This window comes from Channa argus, chromosome 3, assembly GCF_033026475.1.
Source record: "Channa argus isolate prfri chromosome 3, Channa argus male v1.0, whole genome shotgun sequence".
In the NCBI taxonomy this organism is placed as follows: Eukaryota; Metazoa; Chordata; class Actinopteri; order Anabantiformes; family Channidae; genus Channa; species Channa argus.
In genome coordinates, this window is record NC_090199.1 from 8,794,198 (window position 1) to 8,809,272 (window position 15,075).

At 39.0% G+C, this 15,075-nt stretch overlaps 2 protein-coding genes across 2 annotated transcripts; both read right to left on the reverse strand.

Moving 5' to 3' along the window:
- Nucleotides 1–1,597: 1,597 nt before the first annotated feature.
- Nucleotides 1,598–6,637, reverse strand: zgc:136472 (uncharacterized protein LOC678514 homolog). The gene is made up of 11 exons (XM_067497648.1): nt 6,364–6,637; nt 6,045–6,245; nt 5,759–5,883; nt 5,510–5,647; nt 4,549–4,656; nt 3,597–3,722; nt 3,280–3,477; nt 3,059–3,179; nt 2,708–2,889; nt 1,864–1,953; nt 1,598–1,787 (listed from the first exon to the last, which is right to left on the reverse strand). The coding sequence occupies exons 1-11, from the start codon at nt 6,542–6,544 to the stop codon at nt 1,704–1,706; spliced, it is 1,554 nt and encodes a 517-aa protein (XP_067353749.1). The 5' UTR covers nt 6,545–6,637; the 3' UTR covers nt 1,598–1,703.
- Nucleotides 6,638–7,391: 754 nt separating this feature from the next.
- On the reverse strand, nt 7,392–14,218 carry si:dkeyp-75b4.8 (lipopolysaccharide-induced tumor necrosis factor-alpha factor homolog). The gene is made up of 5 exons (XM_067497650.1): nt 14,126–14,218; nt 10,704–10,836; nt 9,819–9,926; nt 9,480–9,687; nt 7,392–9,349 (listed from the first exon to the last, which is right to left on the reverse strand). Exons 1-5 carry the CDS (start codon nt 14,216–14,218, stop codon nt 9,244–9,246), a joined length of 648 nt encoding a protein of 215 aa, XP_067353751.1. The 3' UTR covers nt 7,392–9,243.
- Between the last annotated feature and the right edge of the window lie 857 nt (nt 14,219–15,075).

Genomic DNA, 15,075 nt, shown 5'->3' on the forward strand with positions numbered 1-15,075 from the left:
GATAAAATAATAATTGGATTTTCAATAATAATAATATACGATATAGAGCTTGCTTTGGACATTCATTTGAATATTTATGTGTATTGTCTAAGATATATAGTTTATTAAACTATGTTGCCGTTCTCTAAATAATAGTGTCACCAATCCGCCACAACAATATGTCTACCCACCTTATATTAAGTAAGACCCCATTTGCCACCAAACCAGTCCTGACTCATCAAGGCAAGTCCTCTAAGTTGTGATGTGCAGGGAAGATCACTAAATTATAAGTATATTATGAAGAAATACATTCTTAGAAAAGATTTAAAATGTTTAACTGAGTCTGCTGATCTAGTCTCCAGAGGGAGACTGTTCCGTAATGTAGGAGCCAGGACAGAAAAGGCTCCGTCACCATGAGTCTTAAGATTTGAGTGTGGAACAACTAGGGGCCCTTGTTCTGTTGACCTGAGACCCCTACAATATCTAACAGGCATCGGCAGCTCACTAATATATGAAAGAGCTAAACTGTGTACTGAAGAATTCTAGCTTAACAGAAGCTAAGAGACCAACACTAGGGTGACGTTAGATCAACATGGAGTTTTTCTTAGTAGATGTGCTTTGGACTCTTGAGTTATACAGGAATATTGAAGATATGAAACAATGATTTGTTTGAGTTCTTATAACATCCTTCTTAAATGAAGCCAGCAGCACTGACTCAGAATTAATCTGAGTCTGTCACCAATTCACCAGTTTTCCTTCCTTAGGTCCTCATCACTGCAGACTGAGAACATTACACAGGAGCTGCAGTTTTGGACTTTGGCTCTGACCCAGTCCTAATCTGGCCTTTTCAAAGTCAGTCACATTCTTAGACTTGCCTGTGTTTTCTGCTCCCAAAACAGGTTTGGAACAGAACCTGACTGATACACGATCCATCCATCCATCCATTATCTGTGACCACTTATTACATTCGGGGCTGGCGCCTAGCTGTCATTGGGCAAGAAGCAGGATACACCCTGGACATGTCTCCAGTCTGTTTTAGGCTTAACACAGAGAGTCAAACACGGACAGACAACCATTCACATTCACACCTACGGGCTATTTAGAGTCACCAGTTAACCTAACATGCCTGTCGTATACCCGGAGGAACCCCACGTAAGCACGGGGAGAAAATGCCAACTCCACACAGAGAGGCTACAACCAGGTGGGGATTTGAACTGGCGACCTTCCAGTCTTGTGATACATTATTATTAGATGGTTCATTTCATTGATAATCTAAAAAATATGATCATATTACACCAGCTAATTTTCACTTTTTGAAGTAAACAAAACACACAGAAAACACTTATGATATTTCTGTATGTAAAGAACCAAAATATGTACTGAATAAGATATTTTATGGTAAAGACATTTACTTGTCAGTGCTCTGCTGGACAAACTGTGTAGAGTGGATGATTTATAAAACAATACCATATATCTATGTCAAGATTCTGCAGAATCAACCATGCTGATGCATCAATCAGGCTCTGTATTATTCATTAGTAGAAGCAGAGTCAGCTTTATTGACCAGGCATGTGTGCGAATAGGAGTAACTATTGGACTTAAACACAATCAGTTTTAATTTTTATTTCTTTTGTTTATTTGAAGACTTTACTGTATATGATTTGATAGATGACACACGTAAACACACACACACGCACACACACAGTGCGTTCTTTGTTCTCATGTTAAAGCTCATCTTTGCTTTCATTGGCTTTTTTTGCCTCTTCAGCTTTTATGGCCTCCATGTACTTTCTCCTGTCTTCATCTTCCTGGAGAAACAAAGGAAAAGTATTTACAGTCATACAAACTCCAACCAGTGCACTGATGATGAGGAAGATGATTTACCTTAACTCTGTCTTTTTTGGCCTTTTCCATCTCTTTATTTACAAACTTAACCAGGTCCTTCAGCTTCCTTTTTCCAGTGTAAACCACCATCTGATGAGAACGCAGATGCAGTATCACATACTAAACATTATTACCTCAGTGGAGTCAGAAAAACTGTAATACTGCTGTCTAAAACTAAATATATACAGAATATTTCATTGTTAAGAAAAAACTGTTTTACAAAATAAAATGAAGTAGAAATATTTCCAGATCAAAAATTAAAATTCAGCAAATTTGTTTCGGATCTCCTTAAGTTTTATCCGTTCTGTTGCCGGTGTGAAGTGACACTTGCACGTTGTTTGCTTTATTTTTCTCATTCATTGTTGTTTTTTTTGGTTTTGTTAATCAGTGTTTAATTTTCCATAATGTGGATATTTTGTGTCTGAGAAATCGAAGTTCCTGAAGTAATCTTGAACTTAAAGCCTTAAAAAGTCAAACATTCACACAAGGCCTTTTGCGCTGTGTACATTTCACCTCAGGTGCATGTTGTCACTGCAGCGAAAGGCACCTTACACAATACTTAGATTTTCTGAAACAAAACCGCTCATATTTCTGCTGAAAAATGCTTGGAATCCACTGTCAAAGCAGGATTAATAAAAGTAATCCCAATGTTTCAGCCTGTGTTTAAGTTAGATTAAACTGCAGTATATATTTATCCTCTTTATGTTTGCCTCTATGTTAAAATTAGGTTATTATCAGTATTTAGATTTAAATTTCTGTAAACATTTATAACTAGTTTACATTAGGCATGAATCAATGCATAAGTTCTGAAATAAAAACGACTTGCTCCAGGGCTGCTTCCTACCCTTTCAGCATATAGAGCAGGAAACAGGCAGAGTGATGGGTATGATCCCTGCATCGACATGTTTATGTCATTTCCTGAGGCGTCGATGCGAGCAACTACCACATCCTCTTGCTCCTTTAAAGCTTCGGCTAATTCCTCCCACAGCGGGAAGAGACCGCGGGACTCCTGACTGTAGGGCAGGTCTGAAACACACATGAGGTATAGATCTTTCAGTAAGTGAGTAGAGGCGGAACAATCAGACCAAGCCAAAGCAGAAAAGCATCCACTTATTCATAGAGTCTTAATTTAGCCTGATGTTAACTAGTGCTGATGCATTTTCACTAAAATATAAATGAAGATTGATTTACATACAGAACAGGACAAAAACCGTCTTGTTAGGATTAAAGGCAACTTTCTCCAGAGTCACCCCCACCAGCTCCTTCACTGGCTTTTTGTCCCACCCCTCAGGGATTGGCTCACTCTGCATCTTAGGCTGTAGCATTAACATACACACAAACAAATTATATACATCAGGAAAACTTGTCCTCCAAGGTTCTGTTACATATCACACACCAGATCTAAGTGTATGCTACCTTGGCTTTGCCCTCCAGGTAGGACTGGCAGAATGTTTTAATGGTCTCCACATCCAGAGTGTCAGAGGGCAGGTGGTAGGTCACATGGTTTGTCAGGTTAACCAATCGGATGAGAGGAGCCTCAAAATCTCGCACCCTGAAGTACTCCATCAGTCGGCCATTACGAGGCTCGTCCACATTCACCATCACAAACACAATCTTTTTATACGCAAACATATACAGAGGTGAGGCAACCTAACACCAAGCCTGCAAGAGAATCACACTAATATGTGCTGCATCACTTTTGTGTGTGTGTGTGTGTGTGTGCGTGTGTTTACCTTCAGTCTAAACACCTCTGCAGCACTGTTAAACGCAGAATAAATCTCTCCAAAGTCTTCAGCACTTTTGTTGACAAAGAGGAGGGCATGGTTTAACACTGGTGAAGATAAAATCTGGGAGGCTGTCTGGAGGAGTGAGAACAACATGTAAACATTCAGTGCACATCACACACACGGTTATAACACTGTGTATTACATGTGGTCCACGCACACCCAGAGTTAAAGCAGTCTAATCAGTCCTGACATAAATGCTTCATCACGAAGGTGATAATGTTTGGTTTTTGTGCTCAGTAACAGAAACACCTCTGTATGTAAATATTAAACCCAGAGTGAAAACATGTGAATGAAAAACTAATTTAAAGGACAGCACTGCAGATTTAGAGAAGGCATGTGGCAGCCAAGAGATAATTAATTAAACTCAGCCCAAAATAACCAGTAATTAACATATTCATTTACATGGACTTGTACTGTACTTAAGCACAATTTTGAGGTACTTGACTGGAGTTTTCCCATTTCACATTAGTTTTACTCACTAAAATACTTTTTACCCCACAACATTTATTAACTAGCTTTTTGTTGTTTGACAAATATAATGAACAAATTAATGATGTTACATGGATTTAGGAGTATTCTTCATGGACAGAGACGAGTCAGTTAATGTCTCTTACACTGAACTGCTATTTACTGTATGTTTAAGGGATTTAAATCATGCAAGTTTAGCTACTCATATTCACAAACACGTAACAGCTTTTAACCTGCAAATGTTTGAAACTGAAGAGATTTGGAGGGTTAATTTGTGGGAGACTTTATTTGTAATTCAGGATAAATTAACAACAAAAATGAGATGAAAACTAAAACTGATTCCCGTGTGTTGACAATACAAACATCACGAGTATATAAATATAACCAACACTGCAGGGCAGTAATATGGAAAAGGCATCATCTACTTTACCTTCCCGGTGTACTCAGTGACTGGCTCCATCTGGTAGACGGTGATAAAGACGATCAGCTCCTCTTTTGACGTCTGAGGCATCATTTTATAAGCCTGGATGAGCTTAGACTGCAGCAGCCACACAACAACACACACACACAGACACACACACACACACACATACAAACACGTGCACACACAGTAGATTAGGATGGTTTTGAACTACTTGGTGTAATAGTGTAACAAGTCACGAGTTCCATATTTGCAACAGCTACTTTTTGCAGTATCCAGTTTACAAACTGTAACTATGAGGGGCTGTGGGTGTGGGGTTGTAGCAACTGTAGTACAATGTAAAGTGGCTTCATGATAAATGGCAAAATGTGAAAGTCCCCATTAGGGGCTCCTTATCCCAAAAGATCAGTCATACAGCAGAAAATGATCAACATCATCAACGATTGTGATCTTCATATCTCATATTAAATGGAGTGATTTCTTCATACATCACACAGCTAGAATTTCAAGAGCAATTTCAGGGTGTTATTATGGCTTTGATAACATTTTATTAATTTTTGTATTTAATTTTTTTTAGGTTTCTACATTCTGTACCTGAAATCTAATTTTTTTGTAATCATCACACCTTTACTTACTGTATTAGGGAGGAGATACAGAAATGTGTATAGTAAATGTTTCTTGCCAAAAGTTATTTAGAATGTTTTGTACCGGCCGGTGAAGCTGGAGACAATTTTTCACTGTGTTGCCAAAAAAGTTTGTATCCTGTAACTATTTTCACATCCATGTTCCAGCTGTATGCTATAACTGTAAGCTGTGTGTGAGGTGTGAGCTGTGTGTAAAATGTGAACTGCGTGTAAAGTGTGAGCTGTGTGCAAAATGTGAACTGCGTGTAAAGTGTGAGCTGTGTGTAAAATGTGAGCTTTGTGTAAAATGTGAGCTGCTTATAAAGTGTGAGCTGTGTGTAAAGTACCTTTTTGAGCAGCAGTACAACATCATGTGTCAGACCATACTTGCTAATGACTTCATTGTTCTGTGTAACAGCAAAACTAACGTCAGGAAGGTCGATGGCTGCAGCATAGAACACCTGCACATACTCGTGGTCGAGCTCCTGCAGGCAAGCACACACACACACACACACACACACACACACACATTGTTAAGCTGGACTAAAGCCTCAACACCAGAGAGCAGAAAATGCACCTCACTCAGCTGTTTTCACCTTAAAGAATCCAACCACTGCGAGCTCTTCCGAGGCTTCTGATTGGCTAAGATCAGTGATGAGATCAGCAGCAGACCCCTCCCTGCGTTTCAGCCAGGTCAAGATGGACGCTGAGCTCTGAGGAACTAAAACACAAACATCTTACATTTGACATTGAACCCCAAAATATAAAATCCAACAGGATGATGATGATAAGATTGTCTCATTTTTAAACCAGGAAAATAGAAGCACTAATGAAATGACTAATAACAGCTCCATCAACCATCAGTTCACATTGAATTCATACCAGGGCAGGGAACAGGGTTGTGTTTATCTCCTAACAGGTATAGCCTGATTGTCGGGGGACCTGTGGCATTGAGCTCTTTAGCCAGCTCCTTCTCCTTTGTCACATCAACTACTGCCAGTGTGACCTCTGACCCCTGCAGCTCTGCAGCAGCACCTTCAAAAGCTGCTGATACACGGTGTCCCTCTCCAGATAGAGGAGCATCTACACACGGGAAAACAAACAGACGTAAAGCGATTATGATGCTGCAGTGTCAGGTGGTTATTTTATTCTTTCAACTTTGCTCCAAGTCAAACTGCGTGTGCTTTAGCATGTGACTTACAGAAGTGCACCAGGAGCTGCTTGTGTCTTCTCAGCGCCCTGTTGAAATTTCCTTTCTTGAGCTGTAAAACTCCGTCCTTCTCTGGGAAAGTCTTGTCTCCCTGTCTGTCGGGCTGTGTGTCAGCAGCGACTAACGCACACAGGCAGAAGGCCGTCACCCCGAGCAGCAACAGTCTCCTCATGGCGGCTCATGCACGGTCTGACAAAGTGGACACGGGAACAAGCTTGACAGGAAGGTATGCAGGGAGTGGTGATATGTGTGCATGCATCAGTGCTGAGCTTTTGTTATCTGCCGACCAGACCCACCAGTCTGTAGCTGATTAACTTTCCTATCTAAGCCCCGTTGTATCTCTACTATTGGCTTCTGTTCATATCACATATATATCTCTAATATCTAAATGCCCTTTGCCTAATGCTGTTAGCACGAACAAGGTCAAAATGGAAGCACAGGGCCTTGCTTGTTTACATAAAATCAGCCTCTTGTGCAGATGTTGGAAAACTAAAACAACTTTGCAGCTTTGTGAGAGAACGTTTTTCCTCATCAACATGTTAGAATTAAACATGACAACAGTATGATTGATAAAAGACCAACCTGGTAGGGATCATTACCCGTTTTGAGCATTTTCCAAGAAGGTGTATTAACAGTCACTGCATTACAGTGCATGGACCCATGAGAAAATAGACCATAGCCTGGTGCTGTGAAGGACTCCCCACCCTCCTATATATAGATGATTTATCGCTTTATTTCCTATTTTTGTGTATTTTTAGTCAATTTGTCTAAATCTAAGCTTTTTGCCATTTTTGCACGTTTGCAAACTGTCATGTGACTTGCAAATGAAAATTATTAAGACTCATGTCATACAGAGGCAACCAAGGGGCCTGTTCAGGAATTCAACCATGCAAAGAGCCAAACACGGACTTATCTTCCATTATAGCTTTTCCACCACTAATTTACAACGTACTTGGAGTTACATGAAACCTCATCTACATCACTTTTATTTAGTGACAGGAAAGAGAAGAAGTTTAAAGTATGATACAAAACTATTTTATTGTCACATTTCAATTCATCTTGCATTTCAAGAGGTAAACACACAATATAAATATAATGTAACAACACTTGAAAAGACATATTCTAATACTTGTACTAATTATAAAGAACATTTTCTTTGGATTCAGCAATATTCTAGTTTGAAGTTTGATTAAACAACAGAATAGATTTGATGTACAAACCAAATATTCAGTGTGCTGTGTTCAAACTGAGAGACTCCAACTCACGTACAAAAAGGTAAAAGATGGGATCCTCTATTTAGGACGTAAGGAGCCAGAGGACTATGTTTAAAAGAATTTTCTGTGGGAACCAGGCAGATCTGCAGCATACAGCAACTCTCTGAATACCAGATTTGATCAAACAGGAAAACAATGTCACTGCTGGCTCCGAAAGAAATAAGCCTGCAGAGAAAGTTTATATGTTTCTGTGTTTTCTCACAAACAAATTTATGTGAGGAATCCATAATGGAGTTTATTTGTAAGAAGATTAAACAATGCACAAAATTTCGTTTTGTGAAGAAATGGATTTTCTCTCACCATGTTTGGTGTTCATACCCAGACAGGTTGGCACCACTTCATTATATTAGGTGCAAATGAGCCCCTAACAGCCCTTTCCCATCTCCAGCTGTGCAGTGCCGGTCCAGCCCCGTAGAAATTGGGGAGAGTTGGGTCAGGAAGGGCATCCAGCCTAAAAACTGTGCTAAATCAACATGTGGACAATGATCCGCATGAAAAATACTTTGTTTTTAAAGTTTAAACATTCAGTAAATACAACCAATTCAATTCATGAAAAACAAAAAGAGAATTTTAATTTAACTCCCTGACCAGGACATCATCTTAGTCATCGTAAATGTTGTTTGTCTTTTCTCTTGTTTGTGCTGTGTAAAACATTCTTACACTGTTTTTTTATATTATAAATGAATAAAAAAATAATGTCCAAACGTGTGTAATATATCTTAGAGTACCAATCATGTCAACTACAGAAATGGAATATGATTTAAAAAGTAATATTCAACATTTAGTGGGAGAGAAAGTGAACATAAGGTCACAAGGAATCAGCAAGGAATCGGTGTCACATATTCTGCACATACTCAACCAAGACATTACATAATGTCACCAAATTGTATAAAACCATATAAACCTTTGTATATTTTTATACTTTATGACAATAGAAAGTTGAAGTTTATCACAGTAACTGTTGTGATATGTTTGCACAAAGGGAGATTTGCCAGCTAGGATAAAGTGTATAAATTTACTTCTGTCTTCGTTTGCATGATATAAAGCATTTCCTACCACATTTTAACCGGTGTATTCTCAAAGGTTTTTTTTTTCCCCAAAAAATGATGCTTTAAGTCGCTTTAGTCTGGTGACCTGTCCAGGGTGGACCCCGCCTCTCGTCCTATGACAGCTGCGATAGGCTGTAGCCCCCCGTGACAATGATCAGGATAAGCAATGATCAGGAAGAGTCCATCGATTGATGGACTCTGAATAATGAACAACGTCCAAACATGTGTAATATATCTTAGAGCACCAATCATGTCACCTACAGAAATGGAATATGATTTGGTATATGAATGGATTTAGAGATGACGTTAAAAGCTTCAAGCTTCATATCTAAAAGCAGCTGCTTTGAGTTTTAAATCTCACTCATTGCAAACATTCCTGTGAACTGTGACAATGTTTATAGAAATGAATATGAAAACGTCTCAGAAAGTCCTCAAACGACAGCATGATGCACTGTTCTGTATGTAGGTGCTGTACTATGAGCACTATATTGTGACAAAAATATAAAGAGCTTGGGTGGACAAAAGGAGTCTTATTAATCCTGACAGTGTCAGCTTTTGTAAATGTGCAGGAGATTTCCACACTGTGGGCAGGTGTGGTGTGTATCTTGTAGTCCACGAATCATTAACGGGATGAGACAGCAACCAAAGATCAGCCTGAAACACACACACATGCAGAGACAGAATATGGACTGGATGCTCTTTTTATAGCTGCTTATACACTGTGACATTAAATGCTGTGCGTGTGTGTGTGTGTGTGTGTGTGTGTGTGTGTGTGTGGTCTCACCCTATCATTGAGAGAAGTACACACATCCACCAAGCAGCACACCCAGGCACGTGAGTGACTTTAGAGATGACGGTTTGTTGGCAGCGTGGGCATCTTACCAAACCCGGGACGTTTGTCAGACATGTGGCTAAGATGGGAACAGGTGGCGGCTGTGTCAAGACGACTGCTGACGGGGTTTGCCTGCTGCTGACAGGAGGTATTACTCCAACTGATGTTCAGAAGACAGGGGCAGGACAGAGGATGATGATAGGGGAAAACAAGAAGAGGGAAAGAAGCAAATTAGCAATTAGCAAATGATTGTATGAAATCATAGCAATAACTGAAATGTAGTCCACAGACTTTGTGTTGATGGATGCACTATGGCCCCAGGGTTTTGGGGAGAAGAGATGACAACTGTTGGCACCGTGGGTGGAGTCAGGACAGGAAACAGATCTGGATGGGTTGTAACTAGGAAAAAATAAAGCATCTGAATGATTAAGTTAAAGGAAAGTTTGTGGTTTAGATTAAATGTCACCTCCAGTAAATAATCACTTCGTGTCTCAAGTGACTCTATTGTGATGTTAATATTGTTGAAGCTGCAAGACACATGCTACTGTTTTTTGATTTTAAATGTTTTTAGTAGAAATATGCTTCATAACTTATCTTATTTTGAAGTGGTCCTATTGAAGCTTCTTGTGACCCAAACTCACAGCACTTCACTGGCACCAGTGCAAACATATCCGTTTCTAAACGTTTTTTTTTTATCGAGGCTCACCCGTCTGACCAGTCAGAGAATTTACTAAGTTACTGGTAATTCAGATTTTCCAGCACCCCTGTTTGTTTTCATTTCATAAGGACGACTAACTGAGGGGCTCTGAAGAGCATGGAGAAGCATAACAAGCAAAGCAAAGCTATTTCAGAGCAGGGAGAGAGACAGCTTAGCATTGGAAGGTGGCTCGATTTTAAGTTTCATGCACTGCTTGCTTAAGTTGCATATGGCACCTTTAAACAAATGTTAATTAGAAGTTAAGCTCAGGAGGTTTTCTGACTGTGGTGGGAAACGGGAAGGAAGAGGGAAGAAAATCGCTAGTTGGCAAAAAGTGTGTGTTCAGTCACCTCAGACTTAATGCAAACAGGAAATAAAACACAAGTTCAGTGAAAAACCAGATGTCTACTAGATCATTTTTCAGACAATCTTTCACCCCGTTGCCATTTACAGAAGATTATAGTGGGACATTGTCTTACCTGCTTCTCCATAAGTGGGGGGAGGTGCTAAAGGGTAGGATTGCGAAGTGCTGTAAGAGGGGGGTTGCTGGAGACTGGCCTCTTCATATGAAGGAGGGTCCATCAGGAGATCATCCAGATAAACGAGGTGCTGCTGAAGAAAAGGACAGTTGTGATGCACAAACAGAGAGCAGGGCTAAAACTAGAGAAACCCTGAGATTAGTTCTCCTAAGTTAAAACAGGAAACGTGTTGAAATGTCAGAGGTGTAAATGATTTATTTTCAGGGTTCTGGTGTCGTCACACTCTCACTGCTTGGAGAGGCAACAGTAAGGTTTTTAGCAACATCTGATCTCAACATCACTGAGTTGGGTTTAAATGATAAAACAGAAGACACGAACACCTTTTGAGACACATCCAACTATGTTGCCATAAATTCGTCATTTTTTTATGATGGCTCTGCCTGTTTACACTGAACACTCGCAAAGCCATAAGTGACCAACTAGAATTACCACCCCACAGTTGTACACTTCCATACTGCACTGCACTGATGAGAATGTAGCAAAAGTAACGCTAAAACTAATTATACCTCTTTGTCTCAGGCCAAAGAGGTATAATAAAAACCAAATATGGAGTTAGTTTTAAAAGCTTAATGAAGATCTGATGTATAAAAATACATAGAAAATGTATAAAAACCTCAAATATGTTTTCCCCGACTCTTGTCAAAGTTATTTTAGGTTATTTTCTTGCGAAATACAGGATGGGGATAAAAATGTCTTTGATTCAAACAGTCTGAGAAGAAATGATTCCTGCTCATTAAGCCATACAGGCAGGAAAAGGTTTGGAACCACTGATCTAGGTCCAGCTGTATATCAGAGCATAGGGGCAGGTTTAAAGCACTTCTGTATAGGATTCAAACATTAGTGTTTTGGCAACCCACCGAGGTAACATCAAAAGACCCAGTGTCATAACCCAAACATACCGAGAACTAATAGGCTGGAAGGATTTTTTACCTTTCCTACTTTAAATTCAGAATACTTTTTCAATTCCATAATGTAAAGACTATGCTGAATGGTTTAACTTCTTAACACTGAATGGCAGGAAACAGAAATGCCACACAGGCCGCAGTGTTTTTCATCCGAGACCATGAAACCTGCCCTCATTTAAATATGAAAATCCCGCCTGTTAAAGCATGCGATCTTCTAGTAACAGATCTGTTTGACATGTGCTGTGTGTTGCTCCGGTGTCTCCATGTAGTTACAAACTGGTTCTGCTGCTTTGGTGGTAATAAAAGGTGAAAGAAGTACTCACATCCTTCAGTACAAATATCACAGTCTTAAAACACTCTATAAGGGCTGGAATTAAAATACCAAAGTACTCATAGTAAAGTAAAATATACCTAAACATTCTAAGTAAAAGTCCAACGGTAAATTGTCCCTTATGAATGATATATTATTATTAAAAAAAGTTTTAAATTGATAAACTGAACAAGTTGTGGGCATCACAATATTTCAGCCATTTAAGGTATAAATAGTTGATAGATATCTATAACCTTTAGGATTTAATCTCAGAGTGCAAAAAAGGAAAAACGAATTTCTGTTCACAAATTGATACAAATGTATAGTTGTTAAAATTGGATTTTTATTTTCTGTCAATACCGTAGTTACAGCTATTCAACAGAAGATGTTGTTTCCTGATGTTTGTTTTAGTGCAATTGAAGAGCAAAAAGAAGTTCCCTTTACTTCTGCTGGGCACTTTGTGTGCTGGTTTGAGTTTCAGTCCGACTTAGGATGGATTTGATTTGAAACCCGGAATGTAAAGATCTTTTCTTTGATTGAAACACTATACTCTGCTGCAGCCTTTTGATCAGCGATGGGACAAGTGATTGCCACTGATTACATAAACCAGGTTTCCTGTTTACATGAGACTTCAGAAATACAGATTATAAAACCGTTTGTGAGCTGGTTACTTAAGCAGAGGTGGTAAAAGTACACAAACTTAATACTTGAAGGAAAGTGAAACTATTTTCTTAAAAAAATAATCCACTGGTTAGAGCACCACCTCAAACGTTTTATTCAAGTGCAAAAGTAAAGGAATACACTAAGGAAACAGTATATTTAAAAATGATTGAACTGGTGCAAATAGGAGAAATGTCCTGGTGAAAATGTCCTTTGGCAATAATCCCTTGTCATCTTGGGAACTGTGGAACAGAAACAGCCCTCTGTAAGAGTGGAGCTGCTTTTAATTTCTTTATGTGCTGACAGGTGATTTGTGTGTTGTGATACGCCAATGTTTTTTTGTTTATATTATTTTTTGAAAAAGTACAAGTACCTCAAAACTATACTTACTATAAGGTACACTCCGTTGGACAAGTACTTTTTTATTATTTATCACTCCTGTACTTGTCCATGTAAATTTTCATGTGATTTTATTACAAGCCAAAAAAATGTGTATTTTGTAATATTTTGAGTAAAATTTTTAGTAAAACTGAAATTATAAAAACAAAACTGATATTGAAAACTGCATTAACAATAAAGCAGAGTAAAAAGTTCAATATATTTCTCTCTGGAATGTATTAGAGTATCAGAGAATAGAATTTCTCAAGTACAAGTATCTCAAAACTTTGAAAACAAGTATCTCATGTGCAGTATTGTACATGTACATGCACCGTTTAGTACTGGGGGTAATCTGAATATGTCTCTTTGTACTTCGAGCTTCATGTTCCTGGACCACACATGGTGTCACATTACTGCAGGCCAGTCTGCAGCTCTGATTCTGGTATCGCTATCGTCTGCTACAGACAAAACGGCAGAGATGCTCGAATTCGAAGTCTGAACTCTCACAAGTGACACCACACACACACACACACACACACACACACACACACACACACACACACACACACACACACACACACACACACACACACACACACAACTAAATCACAGCACAGTTATATACTACAAATACAAAGAAGACATCATGTATTTAACTTCAGTATTAAAAAAATACACAGTGTGTGACTGTATTATCTCTGATACTCCAAAAAAAAAAAAAAAAAGCCACAAACTGAATAGAATCAGTAAAATATTAAAATCCACAAAGCTCTATACACAGTAATCCAGACTTACTATAAATTCACAGTGGTTTCAGTTCAGCAGGCTGTGAAACACTGAGTACACAATTAATCCCGAATCGTTCGACCTCTTCTCCACTAGTTTTCATGCTAATATGTCACCTGAAACCAACTGTATTTTAACACAGCGGCTGAATGCAGCCCTGTGCTTCTAGCTCACACGGGACTCTTTTCTTATGTAAGTCAAATCCAAACAGGTCCCCAACACACCTCCGCCACATACAACGTCTAAATACACCCTGTCACACATGTCCCTCTTCACTAGTTAAACCATGTGATGTGTGTGATATAACAGAGCTGTGGTCTTACCTTGGCTGAATGAGGAAATTCGACTGTCGGGAGGAAACATGCTGATGACAGTAAGAGCCTGCTGAACCTGTTTTCCTGTGGCATTAGACACATTTTTACCTGCCACAAACCAGCCCTGCTGCCCTGTTTGCCTCATAGGAGTGAACCTTTTAACAGAGACCCACCTGTGTCCTAAATGCTAATGCCTTCTCCAAAAGGAGACAGCAGAAGAGCTCGTGAAGCTGTGTGTGCAGTACAGTGGTGGAAACACACCACATTCATTCAACCACAGTACCAGCATTTTTTTATTATTACCATTTAACTCCTGTACTATGTATCTGACAGATTCATTTACTTAACAAATGAACACTTTTACTTTTACCCGACTGTGATTTTAACTTCTGGAATGGGAATTTTTCAGCTTTTGCTGAGGCTTGAACTGTTGGTCAAAGCGTCTGAGGGTGTGAACTCTGAGCTCCGGGCACTTCTCTGTGCAGCACATAGGTCGATCAAGAAAAACAAACCCATTATTTAAAGACGTATATGAGAGAGCTACAATTACAGCAGCTCCGCCTTAACTACACAAACAGTGAAAGGCTGCAAAACTTTAATGCATAACGAAATTGATTTATATACTTAGGTAACCTTTTGAACTGAGTGCTTTTACTGTGCATTAGTGGTACTTACAAATAAGTAAGTACCACATATAAGTATAACATAGATATTTATGATTATACATTTCCTTGAAACACAATGGATGAATCACTCAATGGAGGTCAGGGGGCCCACAGACCAAAGCTTTGGAAGTTACTGTTTATATGTTTTGTTTAATAAACACAAAATGGCCACACAACTAAAAAATTACAAAAAATGTATTATCAGACCCAAAATAATAATAAAAAAAAAAGGGGCTGGAGGGGGCTTTAGTCTGTCTCTGCCCAGGGGCCCATTTTCTTAAGATCCATCCATGA